General features: G+C 56.9%; 7 protein-coding genes across 7 annotated transcripts; 2 read left to right on the plus strand and 5 right to left on the minus strand.

Moving 5' to 3' along the window:
• Positions 1-1,956: 1,956 nt before the first annotated feature.
• Positions 1,957-4,219, minus strand: CC84DRAFT_1193445 (succinyl-CoA ligase subunit alpha; the record flags this gene model as incomplete). Its single annotated transcript, XM_018181297.1, has 3 exons — positions 1,957-3,723; positions 3,794-4,158; positions 4,192-4,219. The coding sequence occupies 3 exons, from the start codon at positions 4,217-4,219 to the stop codon at positions 1,963-1,965; spliced, it is 2,154 nt and encodes a 717-aa protein (XP_018040119.1). The 3' UTR covers positions 1,957-1,962.
• Positions 4,220-4,654: 435 nt separating this feature from the next.
• Positions 4,655-6,705, minus strand: CC84DRAFT_1137652 (apses transcription factor-like protein). Its single transcript, XM_018176156.1, has 5 exons — positions 6,386-6,705; positions 6,130-6,329; positions 5,913-6,075; positions 5,093-5,855; positions 4,655-5,035 (listed from the first exon to the last, which is right to left on the minus strand). The coding sequence occupies exons 1-5, from the start codon at positions 6,450-6,452 to the stop codon at positions 4,999-5,001; spliced, it is 1,230 nt and encodes a 409-aa protein (XP_018040120.1). The 5' UTR covers positions 6,453-6,705; the 3' UTR covers positions 4,655-4,998.
• A 123-nt stretch (positions 6,706-6,828) lies between these two features.
• On the minus strand, positions 6,829-7,276 carry CC84DRAFT_1160842 (uncharacterized protein). Its single transcript, XM_018177594.1, has one exon. The coding sequence runs from the start codon at positions 7,186-7,188 to the stop codon at positions 6,856-6,858; it is 333 nt and encodes a 110-aa protein (XP_018040121.1). The 5' UTR covers positions 7,189-7,276; the 3' UTR covers positions 6,829-6,855.
• A 456-nt stretch (positions 7,277-7,732) lies between these two features.
• Positions 7,733-8,753, plus strand: CC84DRAFT_1160843 (E set domain-containing protein). The gene is made up of 4 exons (XM_018177595.1): positions 7,733-7,983; positions 8,095-8,414; positions 8,474-8,522; positions 8,575-8,753. The coding sequence occupies exons 1-4, from the start codon at positions 7,896-7,898 to the stop codon at positions 8,703-8,705; spliced, it is 588 nt and encodes a 195-aa protein (XP_018040122.1). The 5' UTR covers positions 7,733-7,895; the 3' UTR covers positions 8,706-8,753.
• Positions 8,754-8,827: 74 nt separating this feature from the next.
• CC84DRAFT_1160845 (uncharacterized protein) lies at positions 8,828-9,847 on the minus strand. The gene has a single exon (XM_018177596.1). It carries the CDS (start codon positions 9,729-9,731, stop codon positions 8,985-8,987), a length of 747 nt encoding a protein of 248 aa, XP_018040123.1. The 5' UTR covers positions 9,732-9,847; the 3' UTR covers positions 8,828-8,984.
• On the plus strand, positions 9,758-12,832 carry CC84DRAFT_1160846 (ARM repeat-containing protein). The gene is made up of 2 exons (XM_018177597.1): positions 9,758-10,345; positions 10,444-12,832. The coding sequence occupies exons 1-2, from the start codon at positions 10,157-10,159 to the stop codon at positions 12,745-12,747; spliced, it is 2,493 nt and encodes an 830-aa protein (XP_018040124.1). The 5' UTR covers positions 9,758-10,156; the 3' UTR covers positions 12,748-12,832.
• A 101-nt stretch (positions 12,833-12,933) lies between these two features.
• CC84DRAFT_1213155 (uncharacterized protein) lies at positions 12,934-13,389 on the minus strand (the record flags this gene model as incomplete). The annotated part of the gene is made up of 1 exon (XM_018182508.1): positions 12,934-13,389. The coding sequence occupies one exon, from the start codon at positions 13,387-13,389 to the stop codon at positions 12,934-12,936; it is 456 nt and encodes a 151-aa protein (XP_018040125.1).
• Positions 13,390-13,910: the final 521 nt, after the last annotated feature.

The raw sequence follows: 13,910 nt of genomic DNA on the forward strand, positions 1-13,910 counted from the left end.
TCATGACGTGCGCTAATGTCATTTGAGGTATAATCTTCAGCCGCTATGGACGACGAATGGTCTCCGTTTAAGCAGTGGAGTCTGACTGCGATCCGAGACTGGGCGGGCGCAACGTTCCCAAACGCGTTCGCAGGATTGCCTAGTGTCGATGAAATCGTGTTTGTGAAATTGGACGAGGAGATGATGGAAATCTCTCCCTTCCGGCTACCCACAAACGCATTGAAGAAGCTGATGTGCATCGGACTTTGGGACGGCATCCCATGCGACCCCCCGGACCGTGTCTACGCTTTCCTCCACGGTTCGCATTACAGCCAAGTGGGTTACATCCGAGAGGAATCTCACCTCACCCCGAGGCGCTACAGGAGGGTCTTTCCGGCCGATATGAAAAAAGTTGACGTCGAGGAACCACTCTGCTTTATCGCACACGGATCGGAGCGGGCCACACTGACTAGGCTCGGAACTCTGGTATCTTACTACTTCGTCGCCGCTGGACATGTTTCCCAATTCAGTGCCGAGGAATCCTTCGTGGAAAAGTTTGAGGAAGCGTGTTTGTATATCGAGCATGGATGGCCCGTCATAGAGGATCCGCACCCAGAGTCCGATCGACTGCCTTCAGATCTCCAAAACCAATCGGCTGAGGTTGCGAGCGATGACAATCTTCCCGAAGCTGGATCTGTCTTCGCCAAGCTTGAAGATCTAGGCGGTTTTAGGTCTGACGATACCATGTGCATGGGCACCTCATCTTGTGGGTACCTTAGATTATACCCTCCTATCAAAACTCACTTTCTCATCATACACCAGCCATCGCCAGCTCCCCAATACGCCCCAGCGCCCGAGCCCGACCACAAGCAGCTAAGCGGCACTTACTCTGCGATCAATCGAGCGTCGATGATATGTTGCCAAACATCAACGTTGCATGTAGTTCACTCGAAAATGGCAACAAGAGGCTCAAATTCAGCCTGACTGAGACTCGCGCAAAGGACACGATGTTGATCGCTGCTCTTCGGACGGAGAACGCAAAGTTAGAAACGAGGAATAGGGAACTCGAGCGAGAGAAAATCACCGCGACGCACGACAAGCCGGACAACGACAACATGCAAGATTGCCAAAATGCACGATGTCTTTAAACGGCGTTTTCAAAGAGCGCAAAAAAACACAGACCAGGCGGACCAGAGAGCAAGGGCAGCATTCGAGGCTACGAACAAGCAACACGTGAAAGAGAAGGAGCTTGAGAAGCAACTGCACGAGCAAACAGCGAGAGCGGATGCTGCCGAGAAGAAGATTGCGGACATACAAGCTTACCTTGGACATCATGGCTAAAAGACAAGAGTTTGACAAGGGCCTAGTGATAGCAAAGTGTGGAACAGCCAAGACTAGTCTGGTGAGTATGGTCACGTATTGGATACCAAGATTTGAGAAGGTGAAAAATGCTCGGCACAGTGTGCGATAGAATTCTTTTGTGCAAGGCTGATCTTAGTGCTCTGAAGACGATATTTGGAGCGAGTTGGAGCGAGTGCATGCTAAGGAGTTTGGGTCCGTTGTTGGAAATTGCAAAGGGACGAAATTTTGGAGGCAGGCGGTGTGAACAATGAGATTTTCTGATCAATCTCAATCCCAAAAAGTCGTCTTGACAGGACCAGGCCAGGATACGTGCGCTTAGATGACGGTGTGGGAATTGATGAAATTAGACGAGGACTGGGCATCGAGGTGACAGGCGAGAGGTATTCAGCATCTTCTATGCTCAAACATTGCAGTAAATCAGTCAGTGATACCTTCCCCCAAAGGGGTCTCCTGCTTCTTCTTACCATCAGGCTCGTGCCCAAACGAAGCCATCCAAATACCTCCCCCATACACACTTTCAGAAGCCAATCAGGCCGCAGCCATACCGCACACCACGCGAATACAACCACTTCCACTTCCACTTCCACTTCCATCTCCCCGCACCCTCCCGAGCGCACCCTCTCAACTACGCTCGTTAATCTCCCCCGCCAGCCTCCCCACCTCCCCAACCGCCTCTTCGAAATCATCAAACGCGCTAATAGGCAACCCTGCCTGCGCAAGCACCTGCTGCCCCTTCTCCTCATTCGTGCCCCTCAGCCTAACCACCACCGGCTTCCGAATCCCAACATCCTTAAACGCCATAATGATGCCCTCCGCAATCATATCGCACAGCGTCAGCCCGCCGAAGATATTCACGAACACGACGCCGACGCGTGGGTCGGACAGGATCAGTTTGAACGACGTAGAGATGGTGTGGGAGGTCGCTTTGCCACCTGTATCGAGGAAATTGGCGGAGGATGTGGGGGCATAAGGGGAGGAGATGGGGATGGGGGTGGGGTGGCCGGCGCTGAGGCGCAGGGAGAGAACGTCGTTTGTGTTCATGGCGAGGCCGGCGCCGTTGACGAGCGTGCCCACCAGATTTCTGGGTTCTGGTGAGGATTCCGCGTCCGGGACTGTTGGGGAGGCCAAGGGGATGTATACGATGCCGGCTTCTTCGGCTTCTTTGTCTGTTTCGCTCAGAGTAGAGGAGGACCGCAGCGCGTGCAAGTCCGCCTGCCTGCCATTCGACTTGAATGCCGCGTCGTCGAAGAAGAGGTACGGGTCGTACACCTCTATTACGTCTCTATCTTCAGGAATGGACAGCGATACCGTAGTCGTGATAGCCTCCTTCTCTCTATACAGCTTCCAGAGATTAGAAATCACCTCTGTCGCCTGGGCTTTCGCTTTTGGCGGCGCGGCATCAAGCTGGAGGTACGCAATGGCGTCGTTGATGGTGGCTGCGGATGGGCCGATGCGGTAGTCGAAGGGGAAGCGGCGCACGCGGGAGGGGAGTTGGGCTTGGAGGGCCGTCGGGGCGGCGATTATGGCGGGGGAGCGGGCGGAGCGGGCAACCGTTATGCCGACGAAGTGGTTTGACTCTGGGCTCGAGGACGGGGAAGGAGAGAGGTCGATGTTGTAGGAGCGGAGGAGGTCGGCGGACTGCTGGGCGTTGATGTGGAGGCCGCGCTTCTGCGGTGTCGATGCGGGATGAGAGCCTCTGGTGTTGAGGGACTGCAAGACATTGGCGGGTTTTCGGGCGTCAGTGTGAATACCTCGGCCTTTGCTCTTCTGTTTTGATGGCGAGATGGATGCCCCTCCGGGTCTCTTTCCATGCTCTGCCAAAAGCCCCTTCACAACCCCCCCAAACTTCGCCGGATGATCTACCATCGTCACGCCTGCTCTCTCCAACGCCTTGTACTTGCTCTCCGCCGTACCCTCCCCAATTCCCGTCCACGCACCTGCGTGTCCCATGATTCGGCCCGGCGCCGCCTGGAACCCTCCAACAAGTGCAGCAATCGGCTTCGGGTTCTTTACTCTCTTCCTATAATCTCTGATCCACTCCGCAGCCTCCTCCTCACTCGTCCCACCCAGCTCGCCCACAAGAATGATAGCCTCGGTATCTTGATCGTGTTCAAAAACTTTCAGCGCATCCACGTGGTTCGTCCCCGCAATCACATCGCCGCCCATGCCGATGCACAGACTCTGCCCGAGACCCTCTCGCGTCAAGCTCGCCACGGTCTCATACGACAGCGTTCCAGACTTTGCGACGATGCCGACGTGGCCGGGGGAGAAGGTAGGAAGGGGCTGGAAGCCGATACGGCATTTGCCAATGGCAGAGATGATGCCTGGGGCGTTTGCGCCGACGAGGCGCGACTTGGACTGCGTTTGCAGCATGGAGTGGATCTGCGAGCATCACTTAGCCACTATTCCCAAATTTTCGTTGAAGCCAAAGCATAGGTAGGGCAAAACTGACTCTCATGATATCATGCAGCGGGATATGTTCCGCAACCGCCACAATAAGTCCCACCTCTGCCTCAATCGCCTCTTCGATCGCGGCCGCTGCCTGCGGCGCCGCAACGTAAATCCCCGTCGCGTCAGGCTTGACTTCCCTCATCGCGTCCCGTACGCTTGCAAAAACGGGCAGGCCGAGGTGTTCTGTACCTGCCTTTTTCGGGTTTGTCCCGCCGACGACGTTGGTGCCCCATGCTATGGACTCTTGCGCGTTGGCGGTGGCTTGTTTGCCAGTGAAGCCTTGGAAGATGACCCGCGTATGCTTTCCAATCTTGAGATTCTGGATCGTATCATCGTACCCCTCTCTCCTCAGACTCCTTGAAAAAGCTCTTCTGCCAATTGCGGGGTATGCGAACCCACGCGGGCGTAGGCAGCGCGTGCGATGCATGACGCCACCACTCGAACCTGTCCCTCCTCACACGATCCGATTCAATCCTTGCGATGATTGACTTCCCGTCAAATAGCTCTTCAATTGGTCTTTATAGTCACTTCAGATGGTGAATCAGACGGGCGAGGCGGTGTCAATTCGTTTTGCAGGCTAGGCTCTCGCTGTGGTTTTGTACGACGTCGGAGTTGTGAGGTCGTTCGGCTATAAGGCATGTAGCCGACGACTCTGGGGAAGCGGGAGGGGTTGCATCATCATCACCATGGCGGAGGTACCGACCCGAGGTAGCGCCTTGCAGAGTCGTTCGCATGTGCTCGTACAACGTAAATAAATGGATAAAGATCAAATCTAAATTTGGTTCAACAGAGTTCATTTTAATTGTAATAAAGGCCGCACGAGATTCCAGTTCTCAAGATTGTAGAGCTCAAGCGACCTAGTCGCCTCATTACGCTACCTAACACAAGCACACCCTCCACCGTCCCGCTGTATCATCCCATGATCATAATACATCCGTAAGTGTTACATTGGGAGGGTTTGAAACGAGCGCAAAATGCAGGCGGGGAACATGAATTATAAATATCTACTCAGCAGCCGTTTCGCGAGCGAATGTGAGGGTGCATGCAAATAAGACAATGCCATCGACTCAGTTCTTCCCAAACGCCTCGTCGAACAAAAAAAAAATCCCCAAGCTCCGCCCGTACATGAACCAAGATCGAGAAAGGGTGGTATCAGAGATGTGAAAAAGTGGATGCTGTAGAAGGTATTTCCTCGTGCAGGGGCTTCTATGCGGCGAAACCAGCGAAGTAGCTGACGGCGGTCCTGGGACGAGTTAGTGATGGGGGTCTCAAGATACATAGAAATGGAAAAAATGCGTACGTAATGGCCCCCATGACGGCGACACCGACGAGTGCCCGACGAGTAACCTTCTCCTTCGCGTGCTTTTGCTCTATCGTGGAGTGCATCCTTGCGAGCTTTGCCGGGCGCTGCGGTCGCGCAGCCGCATCGTCCTCGGCCAGGTCCTCTGCCTTGCGCTTGGATGCGGCACCTTTGGTCGCGTCGCCATCGAGCTTGTTTGCCTCCTCGACCATGGCCCGCGCTTGCTTGATGAGTTCGGCGGGGTCCTCAGGTTCCTGGAGCTCGGGGTGGTCAGCTGGTACATCGACCTTGACGTTGGTGGTCTTCGTTTCCACATCGCCGTCGTGCTCGATCGTCTCCTGCACTTCGATGCGCACCGTCTCCTGGTGCTGAGCCTCGCCATCGGCAGGCGCCGACTCGGCCGTTCCGTCTTCGATGGCGTTTTGCAGGGCGCTGGCTGGCGCGCCTGTGACCGTCTCGACAATCTCCATTTCCTCGGTCTGTACCATTTCCGTTGCCTTCTTGGCGCGCGGCTTGCGCGGGGTGGCGATCTTGCGGCTCGGGGTTGCCATTTTGCTGGGAGACGCTGAGCGCGTTGACCGTGCGCGTGTAGAGGCGCGGAGCTTGGGGGCGTCTAACGACGCGGAGGCTGCGCTCGGATCGAAGCGGGGCGGCATCTGGATGTGCGTGGTGTGCTTATCCTTGTTGCCCTTCTCGATGGGAGTGGGGTCGAGGAGCGCGTCTATCCAGCGGCGCATGCCGTATTCCTCTGAAAGAGCCAGTGCTGGGGTGCAGGTGGTCAGTGATACGCTTTGGCGGGTCATTGGTGAGGTTGAATTACCTTCTTCGGGCGCAAGCCACACACTGCCCGCGACCTCCTCCTGGCCCGCGGATTCAAACTTCTTGTGGTGGGCGCGCTCGGCCTCTTCTTCCTTGAGCAACGCCCAAGGGAAGGCAGCCTTGAACATGCCCGTTGCGCTGATGTAGCCGTCGCTACTCCGTCGCTGCGCGTCGCGTCAGTCGTGCATACCCGCGCACTGGATTCTTCATCGCCATACCATCAAAAAGTACGATTCCGGATACGAGGCCGTGTTCTTGAGCGCAAAGATCTCGGATCCACTCAGGTCCTTGGGTAAGGGTACCCGCAGATGCGCGTAGTCGAACGTGCCTTTGTCCGCGCCCTTGACGTTGCTCACATTGGGAATCTTAATGTTGAGCTGCGTCTGGCCCAGTCGTCGCCGCTCGACGAGGATCTCGACTGCGACGCGGTTAGTGATGCTGCGCGAAATGTGCGATTACGCAACGTGTACGTACGGGAGGGCGAATTTTCCGGCGCGACGAGAGGGTTCCTCTCCGCGGGGAGCACGCGTCGCGAGACCATTTTCAACGTATTAAACCGAGATTACAACAGATAAAAGTCGAGCCGATGCGCGCAGCGCGATGGTAGATGTAGACAGCGGCGATGAGGCACGTTGGTGGTGCAGACGAAGGCGCTCGGTCGCGTAAGAGGATGAAAACAGCTGAGCACAACAAAGTGATCGCTGCGAGTGCGCAATAAGCTGGCTGGCGATGCGCTGTGCGACTCGTGTCGGAGTGCTGAGGTTGAGAGGGCAGGAGCAGAGAGAGGAGTTCGCGCGCGGCGGTCCCCTGTCTTCTGGGGGGCTGGTGGACTACCACTGGTCGCGCGTTGACCCGGCAAATGGCCAAGCCTTCTTCCCCGGACTGACCAAGCCCGCCGACCAAAACGCGATGGCAAAATTTCTGATTTCCTCTTCGAGACGCCTCTATATTCCCAGGGTATTGATTGGTGGACGACGACTCCCTACGCAGCGTGCTGAGCTGGCAGGGACGCGGTTGATTCTGGCATGGCGTAAAACAGCGTAGCGTGGTAGCAACGCGGCAAACGCTACCGTGCGTCGCCCTGGTGAGCTCGACTCTTGAGCTTGCCTTCTAGAAGGGCGACTGGCTGAGACAAGGATCGAATTGCTGTGTACCGCGTGCTTTGCATGCCACCGCAGCTGGCTTCTCTGAATTGAAAGCTTCGCGAGGTTTGCAGCGTCGCACCATGACGTCGTCCATGCTGTCTTCGCCGGAGAGGGGTGGTCCTGGAAACACATGCAGCTATGCTTCGTTGCAGACACGAGTTGCAATTGAGCGTTTGAGATATTGCTCAGGGGAGGTCTGCTCGCGGGGACTCGGTGCGAGAAATACATACACGACAACAAAGACATGCACCGGTGGGTCTGCGCCTCATGCACACGTCTTAGCATCGTTCTCTGAGCGCCAACGTTGTTCTTCCAGCGTCACTGAGTGGGCAACCCGTAGTTTCATCGGCACTTCGTCTATATCTTCTGATGTCATACCTGTCTGCCGCTCTGTTTGCCATCGTCAGAGGACAACGCCGCAAACGCCCGTGGACTATCCATGGCCGTGTAACCACCATGAGAGATCTGTCCAGTGTCTGAGCCAATGGCGCTGAGACTCTTCTCCACACAACTGGTCCGCTCGTCCTCCTTCGCCGTGCAAGACTACAATCGCGCTCGATGCTCGAGCCGTGCCGAAGTCTAGATAGCGCGCCCTGCGCGCTAATGCAATGCAGCATGCCTGCGTGGCGTGGCCAGGGACTGGTTCGATGCGGGCAGCAGCGGGGCACGGGGCTGTTTCAGGCGGTGTGAATGAAGCCCCCACCAAAACGTCCAGACGGCCAGAATCTCACTCCAGCCCCTCTTTCTGCGCACAAACACAGCTCAATTGCACGTCTCCTGCCCGCCACCTGCCGTCTGCCAAAGCAGCCACACCGACACCCCCGAGACTCTGCGCCACCATGACTGATCACGACGACCTGCACGCCGAGCCCACCGAAGGCTTCAAGGTCGGCGAGAAGAAGACCATTGATGAGTACCAGCAGCTGGGTGTGTGCTATTCCCTCGCGCCTTCTTTCTCTCCATCAACCGCGCTTTTCGCAGCTTCTCTCTCCAGCATCGTCACAAGAACTCTAGCTGACCACCCCACGCCTCTCACAGACCAGAATGATGAGTCCCTCCGCAAGTGGAAAGAGTCGCTCGGCCTCGGCGGCGGCAAGACCCTCAGCGACCCCAACGACCCGCGCAAGTGCATCATCCTCTCTCTCGGCCTCGAGGTCGAGGGCCGCCCCGACATAATCATCGACCTCAAGACGCCCGGCGCGCTCGAGAAGCTCAAGGATCAGCCGTTCAGAATCAAGGAGGGCGCCCAGTTTCGCATGAAGGCGCAGTTCAAGGTGCAGCACGAGATCCTCGCAGGCTTGAAGTACCTCCAGAAGGTCAGCAAGGGGCCGTTGAGCAACAAGATGCAGGAGATGATGGTGAGTTGTGGGCAGGAAACGGGCCGATGCTGGGAACTACCATGCTGATGAGAATCTAGGGAAGCTATGGACCCAACACGGAGGACAAGCCTTTGTATGAGAAGAAGTGTAAGGCGCCATTGATTCATTCTAGTTGGAGATTGATGCTAATGCGGCACAGTTGAGTCCGAGACTGCGCCCTCCGGCATACTCGGTCGCGGCCACTACAAGGCTGTCTCCAAGTTCGTCGACGACGACAACCAGACCCATCTGCAGTTCGAGTGGTCTTTTGACATCAAGAAGGACTGGTGAGCGGTGGCTTGGCGCGAGGGAGGAGATATGGCACAGCTGGGCATTTCTGCGTGATATGATGAGAAGACCATCTCTTTGCATGGACGGAGCGAAGTCGGCTTACCTCGACACAATAAGCCTTGTGGCTGACGATACACATGACAAAATTTTACCACTTTGGAACTGCAGGGGTCTGAAAATGTGCTGGTGCGTGCTTGCCTTGGTGAACGTGCGGTCACGCGACCAGACTGGAGCACTGCTCTTCTCTGGGAATCGTCTAGGCGCTGAATCATGCCCCGCTCATGGTTCCAGGTCGTCGAGCCTGTGGAAGCGGAACCATCTCGCTGCGATTCTCTTGATCTTCACCGTCCTCCCCGCCCAAGCACGATCATTGGCCCCCGAGCCAAACTTTTTCGCCGACACATTTAGTATGGACACATCCTGCTCCCATGGATCCAGTACAGTGCTTTCCCTCTCCCCAGCCTCGCTACTTTCATCCTTGTCGTTTTCATCATTACCATTCTCGAGCAAGGGATTCGGCTGCGTCCAGGCGCCCTGGCACTCGGCAACCACAAGCACCGCATCCACCCTCAAGCTCGTCTCGACCGCGGCCGCGAATGTCCTCGACAAGCCCTGGGCGGAGAAAGAAGGAGTGGCAGCCTGCAGACTAAGTGGGTTGACCAGCACAATTCTTGCCGGGTTCGCTTCCCGCTCGCTACGGGCAGCCCTTTCTACACTTGGCGCGGCTGAACGCTTGAGAGACGTCAGATAGGCTAGCAGTGTCTGCACGGATGCGCAGAAGACGACTTTGACGTGTCGTGCAATGAAGAGGTTGTGCAGCGTGGGCGTGGCTAGGCGGAGGAGGCTGTTCCGTGTTTGGTCCTGGCTTTCCTGCTGCCGGACTGCGCTCACGAGAGACTGGAGGAAGGCGTCTCTGCTCGAGCAGATGATTAGGGTCGTAGATAGAGTGTCTGATTGCGTGGCGAGCATGTGCTGGAGAAGTCGGGGCAGGGTTAGCGGGTATATGACGGTCGGCGGCGCGCCCATATCTCCTCTCTCCGCTGCCTCGTCGTCATGCCTTGCTCCCCTCTCTCGAAGCGGATGTCTGAGTAACAAGACAGTCGCAGGGGTCCCAGCATCGGACGGGTGCCGAGCTTCGTCGTTGGAGTCGTTTGCGGGCGCGGCCGCCGCTTCCCCGTCCTGGCAGTTAGCTGCCCCACCATCGTCGACGCAACACGGCCGCACGCCCGTGGCATATGCACGCCCACGCACATTCACCACCACTCCGTTGCCCGTCTGCATAATCGCCCGCGCTCTAGACGGCCCGCAGCGCAAACTCTAATCCCCTGCGCCTCGGCAGCCGCTGCCGTCGACGTCGCAGCCATGGAGTCCATCTCCCGCATCGGTGCGTCCGTCTACTCTCCCAGTCTGCGAAGACGCAGGCGACCCCGGGCGTTTGCTGAGGCACGGCGATGCACCCGTCCAACTTTGCTCACTGGTCTCTTTCTACAGCCCGCGACTTGACGCTTGAAGCGGCCCGCGATGCTGCCAATGCGCGCGGCAAGACGTCGACCAAGATGCTGCCCTCGGGCCAGCTCAAGAAGCTGCTGGACAGCCGCTCCGAGCGGGATGTCCTGGAGGGACTACGGCGAGTTGTTACGGTAGGCTGCTCCCCCGAATTTGGAGAGCTCCAATGGCGTTAATCGCACGCATCGGGGTAGTAGGTGGAAGTGGACAGTAGCTGATTTGTCTTGTGTAGATGTCCTACCGACAGCCTCCCTCGCAGACCCTACCCTTCTTCACCCATGTGATCAAAAACATCGCCTCTCCGTCCCTTCAGGTCAAGAAGCTTGTATACATATACCTCCTCCAGCACGCCGAGCACGAACCGGACACCGCCCTGCTCTCTATAAACACAATCCAGAGGTCTCTCACAGACCAGAACCCCCAACTACGCGCCCTGGCGCTGCGAGTCATGTCTGGGATACGGGTGCCCGTGATAAGCCAGATCGTGAGCTTGGGCATAAAACGCGGCGTGGGAGATATGTCGCCATATGTGAGGAAAGCCGCGGCGCTCGCTATACCTAAGTGCTATCAGCTGGACCCGAATACTGAGCCGCAGCTTCTCGACTATCTTTCGACGCTATTAGGCGATAAGCAATTCTTCGTGGCAGGCGCTGCTGTTGCTGCGTTTCTGGAAATGTGTCCGAACCGTCTGGATTTGATTCATCCGCATTACCGATCGCTGGTGCGCAAGCTGGCTGACATGGACGAGTGGGGTCAGTTGGCGACGTTGCGACTGATGGTCAAATATGGGAGGAAGTGCTTCCCGAGGCGAACGAGGAAGATCAAAAAGCCCTTGGATATGAATTCAGGCGCGAAACACAAGGGGACGAAGGGATTCTACGAGGAGGAAAGTGACTCGGAGGAATCTGAAGAGCCAGAGTACGAGGAAATCGCGGTTCTGGACCCGGATCTGGAGCTGTTGTTAAATGCATGCAAGCTACTCCTCCAGTCGCGGAACTCGGCTGTAGTTATCGCGGTCGCGAGAACGTACCTATATCTTGGAACACCGACCTATATGTCTCTTGCGATAGGGCCGCTAATCTCCCTTTTGCGGACCGCAGGAGATATACAGCACGTTGCGCTCTACAACATCGTTCAAGTGTGCTTGCTGTACCCACAATCCTTCGTAAACCACTATACGCATTTCCTCGTTCGATCGACTGACCCTCCGCATATATGGCGCCTCAAATTAGAACTCCTCACTCTGATATTCCCACATGCGGCTCCGCGGCTCCAAAGCCTAGTGCTCGCCGAGCTCAGTCATTTCTCGCACTCTGGAAGCCTGGATCCGGGGCTCGTTAAAGAGGCTGTCAGGGCAATTGGCCGTTGTTCGCAGACGACAGACCCTAAAACTTCGGCAAGATGTTTAAGATTACTGCTAACCCACATCGGATCGGCGGACGCGCATCTGGTAGCAGAGTCTCTTGAAGTAATACGGCATCTCATCCAACGCGACCCCGACAACCACCGCACCACCGTAGTCCGATTAGCAAAGCACCTCGACGCAGCCACCAGCCCCCAAGCCCGCGCCAGCATTATTTGGCTCGTCGGTGAATTCGCAGGCCTCGACCCAGACAACAACATCGCCGCCGACGTCCTGCGCATCCTAGTCAAAGGCTTCGCCGACGAAGCCGAGCCCGCAAAGCTGCAAATCGTTCTCCTTGCCGCCAAAGTCTATGTCCACCACCTCAACGCCAACCCGCCACCCGAACCCGCGAAACCGGTGGAGCAGCCTCAACCCAGGTCTTCACTTCTCGACGACTTTCATGAGGAGGGCGGGTTCCGCGACGAGCCTAAATCCGAAGCAGCACCGCAGCCCGCGCCCCAGGAACGAGAAAAGCCGCACCCAATAGTGGCGCTCTGGGACTACATCCTCCTCCTCACGCGCTACGACACCTCCTACGACATCCGCGACCGCGCACGCGTGTACAAAGCGCTCCTCGCGACCCCGACGTCCACCCAACTCGCCAACCTCCTGCTCCTCGCGCCTAAGCCCGTCCCGCAGACGCCGAGCCCCAGCGAGACCCGGAAAGGGTATGTCCTGGGAAGCGCGAGTCTCGTCATTGGTGACGAAGGCGGCGTTGGTGGGTTGCGCGGGTACGAGGATGTTCCCGCTTGGGTGAAGGAAGGACAAGAGCCGGATCCCGCGTTAAGAGACGAAGTGAGATCTACGTCTACGCCGAGCTACGACGCTGGAGGTGTGAAAACGCTGAGTGCGGCGGAGAAATTGGATGCCGCGGCGGGTGCGGCTCCGAGTGCGGCGGGGTGGGATGGGATGGGGACTAGTGGTAGTGCGTGGGCGGGTGGAAAGGACAATGGTGTCCATGGTGCGTCGGCGCCGAAGAAGGAAGAGAAGAGTTTGGATCAGTGGTTGGAGGAGAGTGGGGAGGAGGAGACGGATAGCGAGGAAGAAGAGACGGATGAGGAGGAGGAGAGTAGTGAGTATGAGACTGAGAGTGAGGAGGGGTCAGATGAGGGGGATAGGCTCGTCAAATGATTAGTCGTGGCCAGGATGAGCATACACACAAGAAAGGGGCAATCAAAATACAAATCTTGACGCCACTGAGGCTCTTCTTCTAGCGTGGCAGTGATCATTTCGCAGTGTCCCCCGGTTTTGTGTGGCATGTGTGAAGGCTCTCCAGTAGCTCCTGTTCAGGATCTGCTGTACCTAGTCAGCGCGGCGTCAAACTCGTGCAACAAACCAAAGTCTTCTCTCGCGTCCGGGGAGAACACCTTCTTCGACGCATCGTCCCAAGATGGCTTGCACGAGCGCAGCCTCCTCCAAGTAGTCGCACTGATGTATGCTCAAGCCAGCGCCACCCCAGTCGATCAGCCCCGTCACATTCGCATCCCCCTCAACACAGATATTGCCGAGGTGCAGATGTCCGTGGGAAAATAGCTTTCCCTCGTCCGCCAGCACCTGCACGCGCGCAGCCAGTACCTCGTCCTGGGCGGAAACCTCCCCTGGCGGCCGCGCACTCGGCAGCGCCTGGACAAGACCCTCGTTGAACTCGGCGCGCGAAATGAACATCCCATAAGGGTGGCAGTCATGCTCAGTCCCGTGGGCAACGCAGAAGTGGTGTGAGACGACGTCTTGCCGTAGAACGCTCCTCTCAACGCCCCCAGTTCGTAGACGCATGCAGTGAGCCCCACCTTTAGCACCAGTCCCCTGGAAGGGACGTAGAATATCTGCGATGATATATTTTCAGTAACTCGGCCTATCGCACCTTCTGGGATGTCTGCGGTCTCGTAGATTGAGAGCGGCGGAGGCGGGAGAAAGGTCGACGGAATATGTTCCAGGGTTCCATCCTTCAGCTGTTGGCGTCGTAACAAGAGCTTTGAGCGGACGTCTGTGGGTTTGCTTTCGAGTTGGCTGCTTTGCGCAGATCTTGTGGAGATGACGATGGTGGAAGGGTGAGTATGCACGCTGCAGGTAACAAAGTTACGCTGCGCTGTGACGCGAGGTTAATCGAGCGACCTGTATGGATGACGGGTATGCAATTGTTTACAAGAACTACGCCGTGGAGTCTCAGGCGCAAGGCAAGCTGGTGAGAGGTCCCGCTATAACATGCAAATACTTCTTTGATGTTACTTACATACTAGGCTGATTAAGGCTCCTACTGGCCACCGGAGGCGTATTTCCTCCCAGTGGCCTAAGCA

Source organism: Paraphaeosphaeria sporulosa (assembly GCF_001642045.1).
Source record: "Paraphaeosphaeria sporulosa strain AP3s5-JAC2a unplaced genomic scaffold CC84scaffold_2, whole genome shotgun sequence".
Lineage (NCBI taxonomy): Eukaryota > Fungi > Ascomycota > Dothideomycetes > Pleosporales > Didymosphaeriaceae > Paraphaeosphaeria > Paraphaeosphaeria sporulosa.